We start from the raw sequence: 23,138 nt of genomic DNA, 5'->3' as shown, positions 1-23,138 counted from the left end.
CTCTCCAAATGTCCCCAATGGCCTGAACTGGGCCAATCCAAAGCCAGGAGCCCAGAGTTTTCTCTGGGTCTTCCACATGAGTGCAGGGGCCCAAGGACTTGGGCCATCCTCTGCTGCCTTCCCAGACATCAGCAGGGAGCTGGATCAGAAGTGGAGCAGCCGAGACTCGAACTGGTGCCCATATGGGATGCCAGCGCTGTAGGCGGCAGCTTTACCCACTATACCACAATGATTTGCCATGAACTTTTGGAATACTCCTCCTGTGAGTGAAATGTAACATTTTTGCACCAAAATAAATATATCGTTTAACTTCAATTTCCCACAAACTCTCTAAAGCCCCCTCAGACTGTGGAGTGAACACAAGCACTTGGGGTGTCACATCTCTCCTCCCCATTCAGTGGTCCTATTCTTGTCATAACTGCTCCCTGGGAAATTCAGACCCAGGTGCACAGCATGTTTATAAAGTACTTTTACAGGCTGCAAAAGACCTGGCCATCTGGATGGGACTGAACCAGGCTGTATTCATCTATTCTCAGTTGTATTTTCCCCTGACGTTTTTGAACTATGTCCTCATCATAGAAGTTCTTAAAAATGTATAAAAGTATACAAAAGTAGGAAAATGAAGCTCCTTAAAACCACCTGGTGTGGCCAGCATTGTGATGTAGCTGGTAAAGCTCCCACCTGTGACACCAGCATCCCATATGTGTGACGGTGTGAGTCCCAGCTGCTCCATTTTTGATCCTGCCACCTGCTAGTGTGCCTGAGAAAAGAGAAGAAGATGGTCCAAGTCCTTAGGCCCCTGTCACCCATGTGGGAGACTCAGAAGACGTTCCTGGCTCCTGGCCTTGGATCAGCCCACCTCCAGTTGTTGTAGCCATCTGGGGAGTGAACCAGCAGGTGGAAGATCTCTATAATCTCTGCCTCTCCTTCTCTCTCTCTCTGTAACTCTTTCATATAATTTAAAAAAAAAAGTTCATGGAAAGTGAAATGAAAATATAAGTGTATTTTAATAAAATCACCTGGGATATTAATTTTATTCATCCAAGACACATGTAGGTAATGTTTTAATAACCTTGGAGTCAAGCATTTTCATATTTTAACTGACCAAAAAATAGTACAGTATCCTCTTTTTCAAGTTTTACTTATTTGTTTGCTTTTATTTGAAAGGCAAGGAAAGACAGACAAAGAAATCTTCCTTCCTCTGGTTCACTCCCCAAATACCCACAACAGCCAGGGCTGGGCCAGGCAGAAACCAATAGCCTAGAACTCCATCCAAGTTTCCCATGTGGGTGTCAGAGACCCAGCTGCTTGACCCACCACCTGCTGCCTCCCAGGGTGCATTAGCAGGAAGCTGGAATAGGAAGTGGAGCTGGGACTCAAATCCAGGCATTCTGATATGGGACGAGTGTGTTCAAATGGTGTCTTAACTGCTATGCCAAATGCCCAGTCTCCTTTGTTTCTTCTTACTCTGACTCATGTGAAACCAAAAATTGGTGGTAAGGGGGTGCGAGGGGTCACTATTCTCTTCCTCTCAAGTGTAGAAGCTTGTCCACCTTTGTACCTCTGCTCCCTGGACACTGGAAAGAGTTGTCTCCCTCTGTTGGCTAAAAAGAATAGCAATGCCCACCAGATCAAGGTCAAAGTGACACCACGGCTAGGAGCAGAATGGAGAGTACAAACCCAGAACTGTCCAAAGACCAACAAGCGAGGAGCTGCCAGTCCATCTCCTATGAAATACAAAAGAGAATTCCACTCTGCCATCTTTCCACTGCACTTACAGGGTCAGCCTGGAAGTTGACTCTGTAACTCTCTTCTAGTTGGGAACAGGCATTCCTGCAAACTGTGAGCAGGGGATGCCTTGCTTAGGAAATCTAAATAAAGCTCTCCAACACAGCAGCTGTTGGGCATGCTCATCTTACCTCATTAGTTAGAATTGCAGGCTGCCTGGACAGGAACTTCTAGGAAAGCTACGGATATATCACTACACATTCCACTTGGGGGCTTCAAATAAGCTGAGTCAGGGAGTTGAAAAGTGCAAGTCGGAGCTTCTCAGCTTGACATCATGAGACAGAATAAATAGATTACATCGGCAGGATAAGGCTTTGAGCTGTTATTCCACCTTATTCCTGCCAGCAAAATAAAAAACAAAAGAGCAAAGAGTGTACAAAAACACAAAGATCTAAAATCATTCCAGGAAGATGAATCCACCTTTTCTTTTCCAGGGTCCTTTAAACACTTAGGAGTGCTTCTTTAGCTCACACTCCAGTTTCTCCTACTGCCATTTAACCTCACCTCACGCTGACTTCTCCTGAGAGATGAATTTTCTTGGTATGGAGAAAGCTGGTACAAGACAGTACGGGAAGCAGTCTGCTGCTAGAATCAGAAGTTGGAATCCCAGAGTCTCCAATTATTAGGTTTCTGACTTGGCTGACCCTACTTTTCCATTCCATTGCTTTGGTTTCCCCATAAGTAAAATGGGTGTAATAATACAAACCTGTTAGGGTTGGTGTGAAGATTAAATGAGATAATATATGCCATGCTCCACAATTCAGAGCTCATATATGTTATATATATGGCATTACATATATAATATATATTATGTGTTATTATGACATTATATGTACATTACATATAATATCAGTTATATGCATATCATATGATATCAGTTACTATATGAATAGTAAACAGTTACATCACAGTTGCAAGGTACCTGGTACTGTAATATATCTAACCTCAGAATGTGAATTAGACTTTAGTCCTCTTTTTTAAAAATTTTCTTTTATTGTCTATATGCTTGGTTTTTGTTTTTGTCATAGTCATTTCTTGATTATTGAAAGTAGAATATGAAGAAACCTAAACTTTTTTGTCAATTTGTTAAAAAAAAATAAACTCAAAGTCATTCTCTACTAGGGCAGTCTCAGAAAAAGTGCAGGAATCCTCCTATCTCTTACCACACTGGTCTTGGACAAAGCCACGGACATTTGGTGATGAAATTTAAAGAACTGCAGTTCCCTTACTCTTCTTTCCACTTCAAATACACACAAAAACAGGGCCAGCGATCTGCCTGTTTCCTCCTGCATAAAAACAAGAGACATGTTCTCCTCCCTCTGAGATTTGGTTCCACCCTCAAGGCCTGCACGGCCCTTCGGGACCAGCTGCCTATTTATCTGGGTTATGTTTATGAGTCACAAATGCCAGTTGCAGAGGGACTATGGTGTTATTAGAACAAACTTTCCCCCAATCTTGATCTTACGTCCTCCATTCTACTAACTGGAGCTCTGCCCCAGTTCCCAACAATACCAAACCCCTCCACTTACTTCTATGCCCCAAGCAGATAAGCACTCACAACCCTCGCTCCTCACCACCATATTCGGGCCACAGTGGTACCCACGCGACTCAGCCAGCTCTTGCTTTATGGAGTTCATTAGAGATATTTTGAAACTTTTCGTGCATCTCCTCTCAACGTTCTATCGACTTCCTTATGATCATCCAGCTTACTCAGTGACTTCATTGAAAGAATGGCTCTTCCCTCTTCTGGAATACACCACCACCATGGGCAACGCCAATCATCCATACTGACCATGCTTCTTGTGTTCTAGTCTTGCCTGTTCTTTTTCTTTCCTTTTGATTCCAGAGACTTGCTAGACATCCATCATCTCTCAGCCTAGTCCAGCAAAACATATATTGAGTTCACTAGATAACTATTGCTGCCTTGGTGACAATAAAAAACGAATAAAGTTACGGTCACCCTCTGCTTTGCTTCCTTGAAGACCATAACTTTATTGGTTTTTTATCAATTTCACAAAAACCTGGTAGTATTTGCATTTTAAAAATAAATTCATACAGAAGTATGTAAATTTAAAAATTTCATGGTCCTGATCTCTTTAACTCCAGTGCTCTCCATTTGCAACGCTGCTCAGTCACTTAGCAAAAGCCCTACAATGCAGACTTGCTTATCCCTTCCCTTGGATCCACATCAAAGAAGCCAAAATAGCCTCTCTGCTCATCATTTCCTGCCCTTCCTCCTTGTCATCTGCTTGCAACCTCTACAACGTCCTCTGATTCTTATTTTCACCACCATTCACTTTGTGGTTCTCCAGTCTTCTCCATAAGCTCTGTCAGACTGGACACATGATGAAGTGTTTCACACTCTCATCACCACCCTAGGGTGCCCAACACCTTAAACTTCTGCTGTTCTACGTTGCCACTCTCCAGCCTTCAGGAATGGTTTCCAAGTGTTACTGGAGAAACCTGGAAGCCGTTTAAACTGGATCCACCCTAAATCTATTCTTTGATGGATCTACTGATACTCACATATGCTTTCACCCGCCTTCATTCAATCAGCATCCCACTTTCCCAAGACGTTTCAATCTCTCCTGTTCTCTCCTGTAGTTCTGTACAGCTCCCCACTCAAGCAGATAACTGTGTTGTCTGTTCTACTGAGATATTTTCTCTCTCGTCTGAACAACTTCAAATTCTTTTCTTCCTACCTTGATATCTGTATGTCTCTTCTTCCTCCTCTCCCCCTCCTCCTCTATCATTCTCCTGCACCCCCCAATCTGAGGTTCAGCACTCAACCAGCGCTCCTGAACAGGCCCCTCCTTCCTCCTTGGGACTGTGCTCTTCCATCTGTTGTCTCCTTTCTCTCGAAGCTTCCCTCTTTCCTTTGGAGTTGACATCTCAGCTTTTGCCCACATGACCTTCCCTAAGAAAACCCTTACGCATCCTAAGTTCCCATCATTTTCCAGTGCTCTTTCATTCTCACCACCAAATGCCCTTGAAAACAGTCAAATCCAGGCCAGCGCCATGGCTCACTTGGCTAATCCTCCGCCTGCGGCACCGGCACACCAAGTTCTAGTCTCGGTCGGGGCGCCGGATGCTGTTCTGGTGGCTCCTCTTCCAGTCCAGCTCTCTGCTGTGGCCAGGGAGTGCAGTGGAGGATGGCCCAAGTGCTTGGGCCCTGCACCCGCATGGCAGACCAGGAGGAAGTGGCCATTTGGGGAGTGAACTAACGGAAAGAAGACCTTTCTCTCTGTCTCTCTCTCTCTCTCACTAACTCTGCCTGTCAAAAAAAAAAAAAAAAAAAAAAAGTCAGGCCGGTGCCGCGGCTCACTAGGCTAATCCTCCGCCTTGCAGCACCGGCACACCAGGTTCTAGTCCCGGTCAGGGCACCGGATTCTGTCCCGGTTGCCCCTCTTCCAGGCCAGCTCTCTGCTGTGGCCAGGGAGTGCAGTGGAGGATGGCCCAAGTGCTTGGGCCCTGCACCCCATGGGAGACCAGGAGAAGCACCTGGCTCCTGTCTTCGGATCAGCGCGGTGCGCCGGCCGTAGCGCGCCAGCCGCAGCGGCCATTGGAGGGTGAACCAACGGCAAAAGGAAGACCTTTCTCTCTGTCTCTCTCTCTCACTGTCCACTCTGCCTGTCAAAAAAAAAAAAAAAAAAAGTCCATCACACGCACTAGTTTCGCACCAACACATCTCCATTAGCTTTTTCCATTATGCATTTTCCCTCTTTCTCCTCCTACTGGACTCCTCTTAAGGTCATCAGTGATATCCCAGTTACCAAGTCTCCCAAGCATGTTTCCTCCAAGTTAACTCTGGTGCACATCTTTGTGTATATCCTTGCTCCCTGACAGCACTGTTGAGATCACTCTCGCTGTAATCACTCTTTCCCTGGCTCCACTTCTTCCTCTACCCTCCTACATTTAGGTATCCTCAGATCCCCCATCTCTATAGTCTCCCTTCTAGATATCACCCATTTCCATTACTTCAATTATCACTCCATATGGATGACTCTCTAATCTTGATTGACAACCTCTCCTCTGTTCTGAGAAATAGATTCAAATTTCCAGGAATCTATCAATATCTGAAACCCAAAATATACTAAAGGAGGCCCGTGATCCACCACTTATTTTTTGCCCCAAAGTACCACTTTGGCTATTTTCTCTATAACTTCCTTAATGATGTAACTTTTTGATTATACATAATATGGTGTAACTTTTTATATCATTATAAAATGTTTTCCCCAGGTACCATGACTATAGTAAACTTTCCACCTTTGCTGCCCATTTTCTCATTTGCCAAATTCATTGTTTTACAGATTCACATTTCCCCCAGAACCAGCTGACTCCTACCCACAGTGTTTCTTTTATTACAGCTAGTGCAATCATTGCTCCTATTTTTTCTCATTCCATGTTTCCTATGCTGTCAGACTAATTTTCCTAGACTCATTTCACATCAATTTACTCATAACTCCTATATATCAATTAAACTAAGTCCAGACTCCTTAACAGACATGAAAGTATACCTACTTTACTTTTCCATCATTATCCATCATTATTCCTCTAAGTGTGCCCAGAGTTCAGATAAAGTAAATTATTCACTTTCCCATTTCAGACCTCTATCTTTCCTGTCTCTTCTTTTGTTATTTTCTTGCCAAGAATGTCGTTTTAGGGGCTGGTTTTGTGGTACAGCATGTGCCAGTATGCTAGATGGGCACTGCAGTGCCAGCATCCTATATGGGCACTGGTTCATGTCCTGGCTGCTCTTCTGATCCAGCTCTCTGCTAATGACCTAGGAAAAGCAGCAGAAGATGGTCCAAGTGTTTGGGCCCCTGCACACAGGTGAGAGACCTGGAAGAAGCTCCTGGCTTTGGCCTGGCCCAACATGGCTGTCATGGCCATTTGGGGAGTGAACCAGCACATGGAAGATCTCTCCCTCTCTCTATGTCTCTCCCTCTCTCTGCAACTCCAACATTCAAATAAATTTTTCAAATCTTGAAGAAAAAAAAAGGACATCATGCTATTGAATCACTTCCTGTTGAAATTCTATCTCTGGGGACCAGTGTTATGGTATAGAGGGTAGAGCTGCCACATTAGATGCCAGCATCCTATATGGGCACCAGTTCAAGTCCTGGATGTTCCACTTCCAATCCAGCTCTCTGTTAATGTGCCTGGGAAAGCAGTGGGAGATGGTCCAAGTTCTTAGGCACCTGCAGCCATATGGGAGACCTGGAAGAAGCATCTGGCTCCTGGCTTCTGACCTACCCAGCCTTTGTGGCTATTTGGGGAGTGAACCAGGGGACGGAGGATCTCTCTCTCTCTGTAAACTTCTGTCTTTCAAGTAAATAAATAAATCTGGAAGGAAGGAAGGGAGGGAAGGAGGGAGGGAGGGAAGGAGAGAAGAAAGAGGGCTTTAGACTCTGTTTTCAGTGGACTTTCTTCATGTGTGTTATGTGTGTTTTACTACTTGGAATGTAACCTTCCTGTCCTCTGATCCTGTATGCCTTGCTTTTAATCTGCTTTATATTATAATCATTTATGCATGTGCCATCTTCTCACCACTGATATGTTATCCTCACTGTAGATTATGAGTGTCTTTATAGAGGGTATTTCAAATGTTAATGAAAAATTGGAATTAAAAGAAATTTATTTGGATGCAAAGAAAATTGAAATCCTTTTATATTATTTTCATAATACACATTTTCCACAAACTTTTTAAAGACTCCTTGTATGCATGGGTTTCAAAAATATTTTGCACCAAAATGTACATCTTTTAATTACATTTTCCACAAGCATTTTGAAATGTCTCTGTGCTATTTTTCAAGTATTTTGCTAGGTTTTGGAGATTCAAAAATGAGTAAAACATTTTTCCCAATTTCCCTGTATTTGTCTCTCATCACCATTCTCCAATACAGGCTCCTCATTCACCCAGAAGGGTGGAGAACAAAGAGAGAGTGGGGCCATCCTTATCAATACGGAAAAGGGAGTGTGTCCTTCCATCCCCGTGCTGGAATTCTGAACGTGAATCTTTGCACTAGTGGAGGCCACAGATCAGTGATGAGGACAGACTTAAAAGCACCCAGTCGCAAGGCTGTTTGACAAAAAGCAAGTGTGTGCTTTTGGAGCTTGGGAGGCATGGCAATCATGGAGTGGGGGCAGGGAAGCACATGGCAGAAGGCAGGACAAGGAACTTGGCAGCCACTCAACTTGGTCAGGCTTTTGAGTGGAACCTCATCGATCATTCTGAAATACAAAGTCGAGCACTACGCCTCTCCCAAACAGCAAGCATAGCCATGTACTCTCTCGGGAACTTACAGAAATGCCATTATTCTTAAAAATTATTTCATTGTTCAGATGGCCTAGTTACCAAAGTCTTTCCCTTTCCTCCCGTATGTCCTGGGGTTCATCTATTGGTTCAGCTTCTGGAGAAATCCATGAGACAGGAATGAAAACATAGAATCAGTGGTTCTGCCACATAAAAATTGAATGGCCCAGTCATTTAACTTTTCTTGAATTTAATTTTCTATGTTAAAAAAATGAAGATAGCAATAGTGCCAATTCCTTATTTGTTTCAAATATTACCTCTTTCAACACTTTCCCAACTATCCCTTCCCCTTCAGCACCAAAGCTGTAACTCCATCTTCCAAAGCTTCAATATGGAATAGAGCTCACCACACTCTTCACAGTTACTGTTAAGGACAAGGTTAGAGACTAGTACAGTAGCAGCAAAGATAAGAATGACAAAATTTCTCTAAGACACCATTCTCTTCTGCCTAGTTAACAGCTCCAGCCATATGCATGCTAAAAATGTATGAAGAATTATGCCATGCAAATAGCAATATTTGAAACTTGGAATAACTTTGCTTCTGAAGATCTTAGAGTACTGTACCACAGAATATATTTTTCTTTATTCCTATTCATGTATTTGAAGTCTCAAAACTGCTATCAACAATGTTCTTGGGGCCAGCATTGTGGCATAGCAGGTAAAGCCACCACATGCAGTGCTGGCATCTATATAGGCACCAGTTCAAGTCTTGGCTGCTTCTCTTATGATCCAGCTCTCTGCTATGGCCTGGGATAGCAGTAGAAGATGGCCCAAGTGCTTGGACCCCTGCACCCACATAGGAGATCCAGAAGAAGCTCCTGGCTCCTGGCTTCAGATTGGCTCAGCTCTCGTGGCCTCTTGGGGAGTGAACCAGCAGATGGAAGGTCTTTGTCTCTGTCTCGCCCTCTCTCTGCCTGTAATTCTACCCCCAAACAAATAAAAAGTTCTTACTGAGGCACAACCATGGGCTTCCTAGAGGTTGTTCAAGCTTAGGGTGCCAATGGCTTCTCTGCACAGGCTGTTGCAGTGGGTCAAGGGGTGGGTATACTCGGGGTGCTCCTGAGTATCAGGAGGGACCTGACTTCCCTAATCATTCAGATAAAATTCAGTTCATTTCTACAACCTGTTTTTGGCCCCATCTTACATGCCAGGCTCTGCCATATACAAGCCCAGGAAGGGACTGCATAGTCTCATCATCATGTCACTGCTTCCTGCTCTAATCCCAAACTTCCCTTGGCCGGTCAGAACACACCACACAGCTGGCTAGCAGGATGAGGGAATGATTGGAGAGAGCCTGATATCTCACAGTGCCATATGTGCTCTTTGGCCACAGTTTAAAATAAACATGTTAATTCCCTCTCCTTGTCCCAAGGGGTGTGCACTATTTTTCAAAATCCACTTAGACTAGCAAAAGCAGGTCATCTGACTTGCCTAGGTTGGGCTCCGATTTTTGCATCTTGACTCCTAGTCAGATACATGTTGCACTTGAAATGCTTCTTTTGGCATTCCTCTATGCTTCAAGAAGGGAACTGCCGTGATTCAGCAGGTCTTCCCTGTCCCAGGTTTCCCTGTGCCTCCCTACCACTGACACTCAATGGATAATATGGCTTCTTGCTTTAGCAAGATCTATCAACAGGTGTGCTTCATTGTCCCACACATTATCTTTACTCACAATATTGCTTCTGCTGCTGTTATCTCTAATTCCTCCCCCAATAATCCTAGTGAGAGACGCTTCTTTCCTTTGGAAAATGAACCTCTTCCTAAGTATCCCATGCCATTCTTCTTTCATCATTTGGTTCCCTTCACCTCAAAATCTCTACCTCAGGCTCAATGGTCTACCCTCTTCCTCAATCTCTGAGCACCTTTAGCTGGAGTTCCCTCTTGGAACAGGGTCCCTAAGTCTAGACTCTCTTTCCCTGTGCCCACTATGGCACTGCATCTTGATGAATTTTCTCCCATGCTCTGACTGTCCTTTCTTCCATTCCCTGTATGGATTCTGGACTCAGCTCTTCACTCCTCCCACACTATTCTTATTTCCTCATTCATTTATTCATTCATTCATCTGGGTACTCCTTAAAGAGGACCTAATACCTTCCAATTTAGGCTCAGGAGTACAGCAGTGAACAAAACAAGCAAGACTTCTTTCCTAGAAGACAAACCTATTGATGAGGGAGACCAAAAATAAGCCAGTACATCAATTGAAAATAAAATAACACTGGATAATGAAAGAAGCTATGAAGGACAAGAAAGAGAATGACTAGACAGAGATGGAAAGAGAGTAATGAGATAGAGACAGAAAGAAGGAAATGACACAGAGATAGGAAGAGGGCAATGATAAGAGATGGAATGAAACAGGGTAGCTTCTGGTGAGGGCAGTAGGCAGGAAAATTTAGAAATTGTCCAGAGAGTGTCATGCTAAGGTGAAGTCAGTGGAGGCAAGATGAGAATGACAAGAACCACAGGGTAAAGAGAATTCTGGGAAGAAACATCAGGTGCAAAGGCTATAAAAATAATGGGAAATATTAATGGTGAGGGAAATCTTGATAAATTTGAGGGTACATTTTTAAGAAAAGAAGTGTGGCTAAGACATTGTGGACAAGACAAGGGGTGGTAGACATGAGTGTGGAGAGAAATCCAGACCTCAGGACCAACCTTGCTGGGCCATGATGAGGAATCTAACTTTTATTATGTGCAGTGAGATGCTATGGAAAGACTTTAAGCAAGAGAAGTACAATTGGCCTTCTATGTCCACAGATTCTGTATCTACAATTCAACCAATGCAGGATCTATCTATATACATATATATATTTATATATATGTAAAAAATATATTTAAATTGCATCTGTACTCACCATGTACAGACTTTTCTTCTTGCTGTTAACTTCCTAAATAACATAGTATAGCAACTATTTACATAGCATTTATGTTGTATTACATATCAATAGTAATCTAGAGATGATTTAAAGTATCCAAGGCAATAGGCATAGGTTATACACAATTATGCCATTTTATATAAGAGACATGAGCAGAATTTTGGTATCCTTGGGTGGGAGTGTGTATGTGTGTGTGTGTGGGGGGGGTCTTGGATCAATTCCCTGAGGACACTAAGGGCCAGCTGGACATGACCTTACAGAATACAAATATTGCTTTGTCAGATCTTTACAGAACTGAATGTATGGGTTTCACCCATCATCTTGAGGAAAGGTTGGTCATCAAACTGGAAGAAGCTGAACAAACATGAGCAAGAAAGGATCCAAGTCAAAGTCAAAATGGCAGAAACAAGGAAAGATATCTTAAACACTTTTTAAAAAAATATTTTTATTTATTTATTTGAAAGTCAGAGTTACAGAGAGAGGGGAAAAAGAGAGAGACCTGCCACCCTCTGAGTCACTCTCCAGATGGCCACAACAGCCAGGGCTGGGCCAGGCCAGGCTGAAGCCAGGAGCCAGAAGTTTCATCTCCCATGTGGGTGGCAGGGGCCCAAACTCTTGCACCATCTTCTGCTGCTTTTCCCAGGCCTTAATCAGGGAGCTGGATTGTTAGTGGAGCAGCTGGGACATGAGCCGGTGCCCATATGGGATGTTGGCATTACAGGCAGTCGCTTTAACTGCTGTACCACAATGCTGGCCCCTGTTACACTCTTTAAATGAGTTAAAAATCTCTGAACAAGACCAAAGGTACTCCAGGGGACTTTAGATTCACTTGCAAAAGTAACAGAGCCACTGCCAAAAATCAAGGGAAACAGCAGAAGATGGAAGAGACCACATGCTCCTGTTTTCACTAGGGAAGAGACATGGGCAGTGGCTTATGCAAACTAGAGGCAAGCACATTGTTCCCAAAAACCTCACACAAAGCCCTCAGAGTCTCTAGTTAAAGGGATGTTGGGGGGCTGGCGCTGTGGCTCACTTGGTTAATCCTCCGCCTGTGGTGCCGGCATCCCATATGGGCGCCAGGTTCTAGTCCCAGTTGCTCCTCTTCCAGTCCAGCTCTCTGCTGTGGCCCGGGAGGGCAGTGGAGGATGGCCCAAGTGCTTGGGCCCCTGCACCTACATGGGAGACCAGGAGGAGGCACCTGGCTCCTGGCTTCGGATCGGCGCAGCACCAGCCATAGCAGCCATTTGGGGAGTAAACCAACGGAAGGAAGACCTTTCTCTCTGTCTCTCTCTCTTTCTCTCATCAGTCTATGACTCTACCTGTCAAACAAAAAAAAGGGGGGGAGGGTGTTGGTAAACATATAGAAAAAACATCAAGGACATTGGGAATCAACATAAATAGGTGTAAGAGAATCACATGTATGGAGCTGACATTGTGGGGCAGCAGGTTAAGCTGCTGCCTGCGATACTGGCATCCCCTATGGGTGCTGGTTAGAGTCCCAGCTGCTCTGCTTCTGATCCAGTTCCCTACTAATGCTCCCAGAAAAGCAGAAGATGGCCCAAGACCTTGGGCCCATGCACCCCTGTGGGAGACCTGGATGAAGTTCCAGGATCCTGGCTCAGCCATGGCAGTTGCAGCCATTTGGGGAGTGAGCCAGTGGATGGAAGAGATCTGTCTGTCCTTCTCTCTCTGTAACTCCACCTTTCAAATAAATAAATAAGTCTGAGAGAGAGAGAGAGAGATTGAAAGAAAGGAAGGGAAGGAGGAAGGGAGGGAGGGGCAAATCCCAATCCTTGACTGAGTAGTTGGGGTAGCAGTTGAAAGAATTATCAGTCTGAAAAATAGTTCATTCCTTCTTTATAACTCAGTCCTGGTGAGATTTTCACTAGAACCATAGAGCCTCAAAGGTAATCAGAACTCTAACATAATCTATTCCAAATTTCTAACCTAGAGAAGGACTTTTGCCCCTTAAACATCCCAGTAATTCTTTGGATAATATCTGTTTAAACAGAACAAAAAGTAATTCGTTCCACTTTGGAATGGCATGAAATACATTACTGAAAACGTTTCCCATGTATATGGAAACCATTGATCCTACTTCTTTCCTGTGGATTACTGTAAATCTAATTCCTCTTGCATATGCTTTGTATTTTAAAATTTCAGAATGTGTCAGGCGACACATAAGGAAAATGAGATGTGTTTGAGTGTTTGCTTATGATTTAGCAACAACTGTGATAATAAAGTTTAAGAGTTCATGTGGTTAAGCCACTGGGAGTTAAGCAACTGCTCGCAATTCTGGCATTCCATATCAGTTTGAGTGTCATCTGCTTCACTTCCGATCTAGCTCCCTGCTAATGTGTCTGGGAAAGCAGCAAAAGACGCTGCAAGTCCTCAGGCCCCTGCCACCATGTGGGAGCTCTGGATGGAGTTATTAGCCCCTGGCTGTGGCCTGGCCCAACCCTCACTGTTTTCAGATACTTGAAGAGTGAACCAGCAGCTGGAAGATCTCCTTCTCTCTGTCTCATCCTCTCTTTGCTGCTCTGAAAATAAATAAATCTTTTTTTAAAGCTACCCTTTCATAAAATCAACAAAAACATGCACAAAAATTGTGAAAACCAACTTCCTCAGAATATGGGAAATTCATCAAAGACTTGGAAAAAATTAACTCATGTCAAGCTACAGTGAGGTCTTCAGAAGCATGCCAAAGAATTCTCTCCTTGTTTGTTTTATCTTTTTTCTCTACAGTAGAGCTTCCTGCTAATGCACACCTTGGAAGGCAGCAGATGATGGCTCAAGTACTAAGCCCTTGGGGCCAGCGCTGTGGTGCAGCGGATTAACGCCCAGACCTCAGGCGCCGGCACCCCATATGGGCACTGGTTCTGGTCCCTGATGCTCCTGTTCCGATCCGGCTCTCTGCTGTGGCCTGGGATAGTGGTGGAGGATGGTCCAGGTCCTTGGGCCCCTGCGCCCACGTGGGAGACCCAGAAGAAGCTCCTGGCTTTGGATCGGCACAGCTCCAGCCGTTGCAGCCATCTGGGGAGTGAACCATTGGTTGAAAGACCTCTCTCTCTCTGTCTCTACTTCTCTGTGTAACTCTGTCCTTCAAATAAATAAAAATAAATCTTTAAAAAAATAAAAAAGGTACTAAGCCCTGCCACCCATGTGGGAGATTCTGATGGAGCTCATAGCTCCTGGCTTTGGCCTGGCCCAACCCTCACTGTTGCAGGCATTTGAGGAGTGAAACAGTGGGGGTGGGAGTAATTCCTCTGTCTTTTTTCAAATAAATAAAATAAATAATTCTTTAAAAAAATCTATGTTTGGATCAAGTGATTGTCAGGCATAGAGATGAAATAAGGCTAAAGAAGAGATATATATAGGTGACTGAATCTGAATTCAATGAAAGTATTAACAAATTGTGATACTTAGCAGAAACGAATACATTTTTTTTTTGACAGGCAGAGTTAGACAGTGAGAGAGAGAGAGAAAGAGAGAAAGGTCTTCCTTTTCTGTTGGTTCACCCCCCAAGTGACCGCCACAGCCAGCTCGCTGTGCTGATCTGAAGCCAGGAACCAGGTGCTTCTCCTGGTCTCCCATGCAGGTGCAGGGCCCAAGGACTTGGGCCATCCTCCACTGCCTTCCCGGGCCACAGCAAAGAGCTGAACTGGAAGAGGAGCAACCAGGACAGAATCGGGTGCCTTGACCGGAACTAGAAGCCGGGGTGCCGGCGCTGCAGGTGGAGGATTAACCTAGTGAGCCATGGCGCCGCCCCGAATACATCTTAAGAGCAATAAGTGCAAAGTTTCATAATAAAATTTCCAAAATTCCCTGCATATCTGAACAAAATGGCTCTTCAACAGGCCAGGTGAAAAATACTTAGGGATTTTAACTGAACTGATGCGTGGCTATAAATGTATTTGAACAGAATCCTCTGAAGCAAGTGTGGTCATAATTTCACTGGATTTATGCTGGCCAGACCACACAGGGAACGTCAGTCCCTTTGCCCGTCCCTTGGAGGATCGTACTGACTAACTTCAAGTCAGGAGAACATCACCAGGGTGGCAATTACTAGGCTAAGCCCAAACAAAACACTCTGGGAGTGGGGCACGTGGGGAGCACAGCTCTTTTATAGAGAGAAGAGTGTCAGGACCCCTTAACGGAGTTTGGGGTGAGAGGAGGAGGGTACAGAAACCAAATGAGTATAAAGAAGCTCCTCAAACTCTAAGAGGAGCAAGCTTGAGGAGTAGTAAGTTCTCAACGCTGAGAAAGGTCAAGCTCACTCAACGGGCTGATCTTGGGGCGTTCCGGTGTCGGACCAGAGGTTGAATTGAGTCAACTTCGACTTGCCATTCTAGCCTAACAGAGGCAAGGGTGGGTCCTTGCACAGCAGGGCGGGTAGGGAGCCCGTGGGGACACACTGTTGCTCCGTGACTCGTGAGGGGGCCGCGTTTCCTGCGCATGGGTCACTTACCGTCAGCTGTTCCTCTGCCGACCCTTTTAGAAGCCTTTGGAAAGAGAACAGAGGGGATACGAGGGGGGCTGGGGAAAGAGGCTCCTGTATTAATCTTTCACGTCAGTTCCTGGCATTCCTGATCCGTTATGTCAATCTGTGTTTATAACTGAATTTAAAGTTTCAGGTTTCCCTTCCACAGCTGGGGCGGGGACTCGCCAACAGCTGCAAGGACTAGGGAGTGGCTAATAGTCGGAGGGCGCCAAACCACACATCTCTCTGCTTAAAATAATAAATAAATAAATAATCAGTGATTAGAGCCGGAAGGGGAGAGAGGTCCTCTTGTATCCTGCCTCCAACACCTCGTTTGCGCTGACGTTTGGATCACCTCTCTGGGTGAGGAACTAAGATGGAAACAGGTGCGCCTCACCCCTACATCTTGCCCTAAGCAGGGATTATCTTTGCTGCGTCCGCAGTGTCTGGAACCAATTAATCAAGGCCAGACAAAGGCTAGACAGGGAAACTGGAGGGGACAGGGTCGGGGGAGTGACGCCGAGAGCCATGTCCCGGGTACATGCCAGATGACATCATTGCCTGAAAGAGCTTTGGCCCTCCCCTTTCCGGAGCCGAAGACAGGCATGTCAGCGCGGGAGTAGGAGTGGGGCGGCCTGGAGGGTGTGTGTGGGGCGAGGCGGCGCTCCCGAGCTCCAGAGAGGCGTGCAAGCGCCGGAGAGAGACCGGAGGACCGCGAGCTGGAGAGCAAGCCGAGAAACCCCAGCGGCTGGAGGTGTTTGCGCCGCTCCGGCTCCGCCCCCGCTCCGCGCCGCGCGCCGCCCGGGGAGGGGCACGCTGGTCTGGGGGTGGGGAGTGTGTGCACCAGGGGGAGGGTCCGTGGTGGCGGCTGGGCGGAGAGCCGCCTGCGCAAGTCCAGGCCGACGGAGCACGCCCGGCCGGGGGCTGGGGAGGAGCCGAGGCTCACGGCCATCCAGGGTCAGCGCCCCGCGCGCTCCGGGGGCGAGCTCGGGGAAGGCGCTCCCTCCGCACCCACCCCCGCCTCTGAGACCGCCCGCCCTCCGGGCTCTTCCGCCTTCTTCCGGACCCCCTAGCAGCTCCCCGGGGAGCCGAGGGCGAGCGTGGACGGGACCTGCGCGGGTCCCTAGACGGGCGGCCTTGGTGGCTTCGGGAGTGGGGACACGCCCAGCCGGAGACGCCGGGCTGGGCGGATGAAGCTGGAGCGTAGCTGTGTCTAGGGCAGGCGAGAGGTGAATCGCCATGGACCCCTTCGACAGCGCAGCCTCCCACGGCCGGGCACGCGCCTCGCTGCCCAGCTGAGCTTGCCCTGGGCGCAAACTGGAGAGAAGGGCGAGCCACCGGAATCCCGAGTTCCGGGGTGGGCGGGGAGGCCACTGTCCGTGGTGCTGAGCCCGATCCCGGACACTGCTGGGCCGCTCCCCCTAATGGGGGCGGCCTGCTGGGGTCGCTTCCAGCCGAGACCCCCAGCGCGGAGTCTCCCCTGGCAGCGCGCTTGACCCCTATTCAGTCAGAAAATCACCCCCTTGGGGGAGTTCGTCCCCGAGGGTTTCCTCGAAAGAACCAGAGAGCGCAGTCTTTGACTGAGGAAATCTCTCTGTTTAGCCCCGAAGCCACCTGCGGAAAAAGATGCCTGCCTTCAACAGATCGTGTGTCCTGGCTTCCCTCTTGCTCATCTACGGGGGTAAGTACCGGCACCCCACTATGCGAGACGTAGATGACCGTAATGGTGCTAACTAATAGTCATGACACTTATCCATGTCTTTGGTGGCAGTAGGAGTTCTGGCTGTCTTCCCTCTGTATATGTCTGCCGGACATGGAGATCTAGGGCTTCCGTGAGAGCTGGGATTCAGAGCTTGGAAAGGCGCCTCCCCACTGCCCGTAGCCTAATCTCCTCTGATGTTCTACCTCTCCTCCAGCATCCTGATCATTCCAAAATTACCTCCCGCCCACCCCTTTCCCCTGCTGAACCGGAATATGGTCAGGTTCATTTCTATTTAAAAACAAAACAAAACATAAACAAGAACACCTTGCAGTTACATTTCATTTCTCAGTAAGGTGTCAGGACTCCTGGAAAGCTCCCTGAATCCCCCGAAGTGTTTTTCTATATTAAAAATAAAATAACAGTGGGATTCTGAATTTTGAGACTGGAGATAATTTAGCTGTTGACCCATCTGCTCACTTTTAATAAGGAATAGGAGGTAGTGGGCTTCAGCCATTTGCTGTTATATATTACTTTAATTGGAAACTGAAAAAATGCACCCCCCCCAACATAAACATGTGGAATGAAGATGCTTTTGGTATATGGGAAGCTGTTTTTTTTTTTTTTTCCCTTCAGAGGTGAGTAGACTTTTGCTTGTCAGCTATGAGAGACTGAGGTGACCTTCCCCCTCCAAAGAAGGCAGTCTTAGACTTGCAACAGTAAGGCCTGGCAAAGCGCTGTCAGGGATGAGCTTGGGGTGGGTGCCTGAAGGGTTTACGGGAGCCAAGAGCCTACATGATAATATCTGAATATATAATAGGAGACTGGGTTTTTCTCTGTGTCAGTGTGTGTCTCAGTGTCTAGTGTATGCACAAGCATGTATCGAAGCATGTTAGGATGGACATCTGAATGGAGTGGTGAGTGACCGTGTGTGTGTGTGTGTGTGTGTGTGTGTGGTTCTGGGCATCTCTGCATTAATGTCTGTGGTTATTAGACCCGCAGATCAAATGTATATGCCCTTCAGTTGATGCATTGCTTTGCCTGATCTGAGCTGCCTTCCTCCACGCTAAAATCAATACACAGGATAACCAGATATGGTCATGGCCATCTGCCTTAATGAAGGAAGGCATATGGGATTATACTCCCATGGCCGGTATGATGCTCTTCGTGGCTATGCAAGGCAGACGTGCTGGTGGGAATGGCCTCTTTGCTGTAATATCACTTTGTCAAACCTCCAGGACTAACTGTAGCTGCCAGCATTATCTGGATTTCATATGTGACCAGAGACACAGCTAAGCTTCCTGTTGAACAAAATGCCTGATGAGGTAGGCTAGGAAGGGTGAGGAAGGAGGGTAATGCCATCCCCAAGGACAGACTCAACCTCCGTCTATCCCCAGTAGAGTACACCAGACCTGGAGATGAATCAGACGTAATATGTTGCCAGTGATCTCACCTGCCTTAAAGATGAGGGCTGAAATTTTCTCGGGGGAAAGGCTGGGGACATGAGGCTTAGGGAGGCTAGTCTGACTGGGTGAGAGACAGTGTGGGTAAAGCTGGAGTTGCAGAGAAGGGTTGGGGTAAGTTCTGAGAAGACTGTCTTCCTATACCCTACTCTAAGTTTTTAAGGTTCCATTCCAAATTCCAGTGGAGGGATTGAGCATGCTGTAGGCAAAGAATCTTTTGATCAAGGCTTGAGAAAGAGTCTCAACTCTGCCACTAGCTTTCTGTGTTACAACCTTAGATTATCTGGTTGCTTGTATGTATTTGGAAGTTGGCACAGATGATATCTAACATCCCTTTCAGCTCCACAACTAAGTGATAGGGACGTATTTGCAGAATACTGCTAGAGATGACAGCACACCCTGCCCTACCTCCACCCCCTACACCCCCCCCCCAAAAAAACACAAGAATTGTACATGTCGCACCCATCCATGCTCATTCTCAGCTTTCTTTAAGCTGAACATTGGCTCACCAGACTGAACAGCTGCAGAAGGGAAAAAAGGATGTTATAGGATGCGTGGCTGTTAAATGAAAGAGAAAGAGCCTCACTTTACAAATGTAAATTTTCATTTGATTTGCATGTAATTCCAGTGTTGGGGAGTGCTTGGCTGTGTTCTCTGTTCCCAAGCTGATTTTTCACATGAGGTCCAATATGAATGCAAGAGTCTCCTCCATTTACTTCCTGTATGTATTGGAGAAACGTGTCCTCACTTCCTTTATTAAAGCATGCAGTAGTTATTTTAGAACCTACATGTGCCGGCCCCACGGCGCCGTGGCTCACTAGGCTAATCCTCCTCCTTGCAGCGCCGGCACACCGGGTTCTAGTCCCGGTCGGGGCGCCGGATTCTGTCCCGGTTGCCCCTCTTCCAGGCCAGCTCTCTGCTGTGGCCAGGGAGTGCAGTGGAGGATGGCCGAAGTGCTTGGGCCCTGACCCCACATGGGAGACCAGGAGAAGCACCTGGCTCCTGCCACTGGATCAGTGCGGTGCGCCAGCCACAGTGCGCCGGCCGCGGCGGCCATTGGAGGGTGAACCAACGGCAAAGGAAGACCTTTCTCTCTGTCTCTCTCTCTCACTGTCCACTCTGCCTGTCAAAAAACAAACAAACAAAAACAAACCTCCATGTGCCTGGTGCTGCACAGCTTACAATACAACTTTCATTTGGCCCTTATGTCCAGTCAATGCCATGTCAGGGGAAGGGGTGTTCTTTCCAGTTTAACGTTGAGAAAATGAGCTTGGGGAAACAGAGAACTTGCCAGAGAACTCCTGTCATCCTGGTTAAGCCTTCCAGGGCTCCTCCGAGCACCTCTGTGGTCTGCAGTGGGCAGCTGGCCTTCCATGTCCCTTCCATGTCTTCTCCAACCCCACACCATCACCTTTCCTAGGATCCCACACATCCTTTAGCCCTCGTTCCCTCTCTGCTTGTCCTCTTCAGGCCTGGCCTCCAAACTGCCCCTTATTTGGGGGACATTCTCCTCCCTCCTCCAGACTGCGTTTTCCTCATTCCGTTCCTTCAAGGCCCTAAGTGACTGCCTAAATCAGATTCCCGAAGCCATTTCAAGATGTGAACATCTAAAAATAACTTCATTATGGTGCCCTTTTGGAAATTATTTACATTCTAAAAGCAGCCTTCCTTATCTTAGTACAAAGGAAAAGCATTCTAGAGCAAGCTTGGGAGAGGCAACTTGGAAACACTCAAAGAAGAGAAAGATTCAGGGTTTGTAGGGGCGTTGGTACAATATGAGATACTTGAGAAATTTTGTGGAAAATGGAATTAGAGAGTAAGCTTATTTTGCTGCAAATTTTTTTAAAATCAATGTATATGAGGGGCCTTCAAAGAGTTTATGAAAAATGTGTATTATTGAAAAACTACACCTGGGTTTCAAAAATTATTTGCATCCAAGTAAATTATCTTTTTAAAAAAGATTTGATTTTTTATTTATTTGAAAGGTATATTTACAGAGAGAGACAGAGGGAAAAATCTTCCACCCGCTGGTTCATGCCCCAAATGGCTGCAATGGTCGGAGCTGGAACAGACCAAAGCCAGAAGCCTGGAGATTCTTCTGGATATCCCATATATGTGCAGGAGCCCAAGCACTTGGGCCATCTTCTGCTGCTTTCCCAGGTGCATTGGTAGGAGCTGAATCATGGAAGTGGAGCAGCCAGACTCAACTGGTGCCCATATGGAATGCCAGTGTTGCAGGCAGAGGCTTAACTTGTTATGCCAGAATGTCAGCCCTGCCCCAAATTATCTTTTAATCCCATTTTCCACAGACTTGTTGAAGTACCCTCATATGCATTACTATCCAGATGACAGGTTGATACTATTCCTTAGTTAAATAGTATCATCATAAATACATCATCTTCTTCTTTTCATAAGTTTTTAAAAAAAGATTTATATATTTATTTGAAAGGCAGAGTTATAGAGAGAGAGGGGGAGTGACAGAGCAAGAACTATGCAAATTGAAAAGGAGGCCAAAGGTCAAATGATTCAGCCATTATTCCAGGAGTTTATCATTAATAGTCAGCAATGTGGATTCCTAACTTATGCACAGCCTTCTCCTGGATACACAGAGGGTCTCATAGGAGCATAGGCAGGGGTGGGTTGGAGACTCCATGAGTGGACAAACAGACTTCACCTCCTGATGGAAAGAGTAGTAAGTCATATTGCAAAGGGCAAGCAAACAGAGGACTTTGTGGTCATTTGCATTGTATTATCCAGAAGAGTGCCTTGAAGCTGGACTTCAGCCAGGAGCAGGGAAGCTTGCACCCTGATGGTATCTGGATTACCGTCCCCTCAGGGACACATGTTCATCATGACTCCATGTATCCCCCTCCCCGCCTTTAACTGTAGGTGCTCCTGTCTCTGCTACCCTATCTACTTGTTCATGAGAGCATGTCACCTCTCACCTACTCAAGGAGGGTAATCCAACAAATGATTCCCTTTCTTTAAAGATTTATCAATTATTTATTTGAAAGTCAGAGTTACACAGAAAAGGAGAGGCAGAGAGAGAGAGAGAGAGAGAGAGAGAGAGAGAGAGAGATCTTCCATCCAATGGTTCACTCCCCAGATGGCTGCAATGGCTAGAGCTGCGCCGATCTGAAGCCAGGAGCCAGGAGCTTCTTCTGGGTCTCCCACGCGAGTGCAGGGGCCCAAGGACTTGGCCATCTTCTACTGCTTTTCCAGGCCATAGCAGAGAGCTGGATCGGAAATGGAGCAGCAGACTAGAACTGGCGCCCATAAGGGATGCCGGCACTGCAGGCGGCGGCTTTACCTGCTACACCACAGCACTGGCCCCAAATGATTCGCTTTCAAACCCCCACAGTTCCACATCTTCAATGAAGTGAAATCTTGGCTCCTGTCACTGCACCAGCTCATTCTCTCTGCACCCACTCTAGTTCCCCTTCACCTCCCCAGCTGATTCTCAACAATGGTCACATCGTGTCATTTTACACCAATCAGATCATATCATCCTTGCATTTGGAGGCCTCCGGTGTTCCTGGTACTGCTCCAAGCAAGAACCAGCATTCAAATTAACCGTGGGCTGCAAGAGCTGCCGTGATTAGGCCCCTGACATCCTCTCCTGCTTGCTTCCCTTTTATTCCTGCTTGGTCCACCATGCTTCGCACCGTGGGTTCTTTCTTGGCTTTCAAGCATGACAGACACACACCTTGGGACCCGTGTGCTCTGGAGCTACCATTTCCTATGGCACAGATACCCCTACAATGTCTTGCCTTCCTTCTTTCCTTCAGTGGCCGCTCAGTGTTACTCTCTCCCTGGGGCCATCCCCAGCGGCTTCATGTGCTTTCTCTCTCGTCTCCCCCATTGTATTTTTTCTTATAGCACTGAACCAATGTTTATTTATGCCCCCCCCCCCCGCAGTGGAATGTAACCTGCATGAGAGCAGGGATGGTTCTGTTTGGTTCCTGTTGTGTCCTCAGTGCCGAGAACAACGCCTGGTACTGGACATATTTGTCAAAGAAATGAAGGATTAAAAAGCATTCATGAATGACATTTCTACAGAGCACATTTACATAAGTTAATGTGTAGAATTCTCCTGACAGATAGAGGTTATTTTCAGCTTCTTGTTCATGAAAAGTTGAATCTTAAGAGGTGTGAAGTCATAGACCAAACCCAGTCATTCAGTGGCAGTAACCCATCTTCCTGCAGCCTCTATCACTATAACTGGATGTTCCTTGGGATTTTTCCTATTCGGCTCCTGAGGTCACCAACGAAATCTGTCATCTTTACCACCGCTCATTCAATGTGAGTGCACCCAGGGTTGCATGCTGCAGTGTTCTGGCTGCGTGCCTTCTGCCCCTCTGTCCACTCACAAACTTGTACAAAAACCATACCTCTATTTTAAAAGAAAAAAATCATTCTATATTCAAGACTTCAAACTCATTAGATGCTGAAGATGCTTTTTTTTTAAAGATTTTATTTTTATTTATTTGAAAGAGTTACAGAGAGAGAAAGAGAGAGA

The 23,138-nt window shown here is 46.3% G+C and overlaps 1 protein-coding gene and 1 long non-coding RNA gene across 13 annotated transcripts in view; one reads left to right on the top strand and one right to left on the bottom strand.

Annotated features, from left to right (window-relative positions):
* LOC149128568 (uncharacterized) overlaps positions 1 to 16,185 on the bottom strand; it is a 22,219-nt gene extending 6,034 nt beyond the window's left edge. The window contains exon 1 of the long non-coding RNA XR_016235540.1: positions 15,446 to 16,185. This is a non-coding gene — a long non-coding RNA (uncharacterized LOC149128568). The remainder of the gene's footprint in view (positions 1 to 15,445) is intronic.
* The window catches only part of SCN3B (sodium voltage-gated channel beta subunit 3), a 22,354-nt gene continuing 15,245 nt past the window's right edge, over positions 16,030 to 23,138 (top strand). For 4 of the 12 annotated variants that reach the window (XM_070047634.2, XM_070047615.2, XM_070047621.2 and 1 more), the window contains exons 1-2: positions 16,280 to 16,414; positions 17,060 to 17,138. In XM_070047634.2, coding sequence (XP_069903735.1) covers positions 17,084 to 17,138 — 55 coding nt within the window. In that variant the 5' untranslated portion in view covers positions 16,280 to 16,414; positions 17,060 to 17,083. Of the gene's footprint in view, positions 16,212 to 16,279; positions 16,687 to 17,059; positions 17,139 to 23,138 lie in introns of those variants that run through there. The other 8 variants (XM_070047639.2, XM_070047627.2, XM_008260241.5 and 5 more) reach the window with 4 other exon arrangements.

This window comes from Oryctolagus cuniculus, chromosome 1, assembly GCF_051225735.1.
Source record: "Oryctolagus cuniculus isolate XC-2025 breed Fujian yellow rabbit chromosome 1, ASM5122573v1, whole genome shotgun sequence".
NCBI classification, from domain to species: Eukaryota; Metazoa; Chordata; class Mammalia; order Lagomorpha; family Leporidae; genus Oryctolagus; species Oryctolagus cuniculus.
This window is presented reverse-complemented; position numbering and strand designations above follow the sequence as displayed.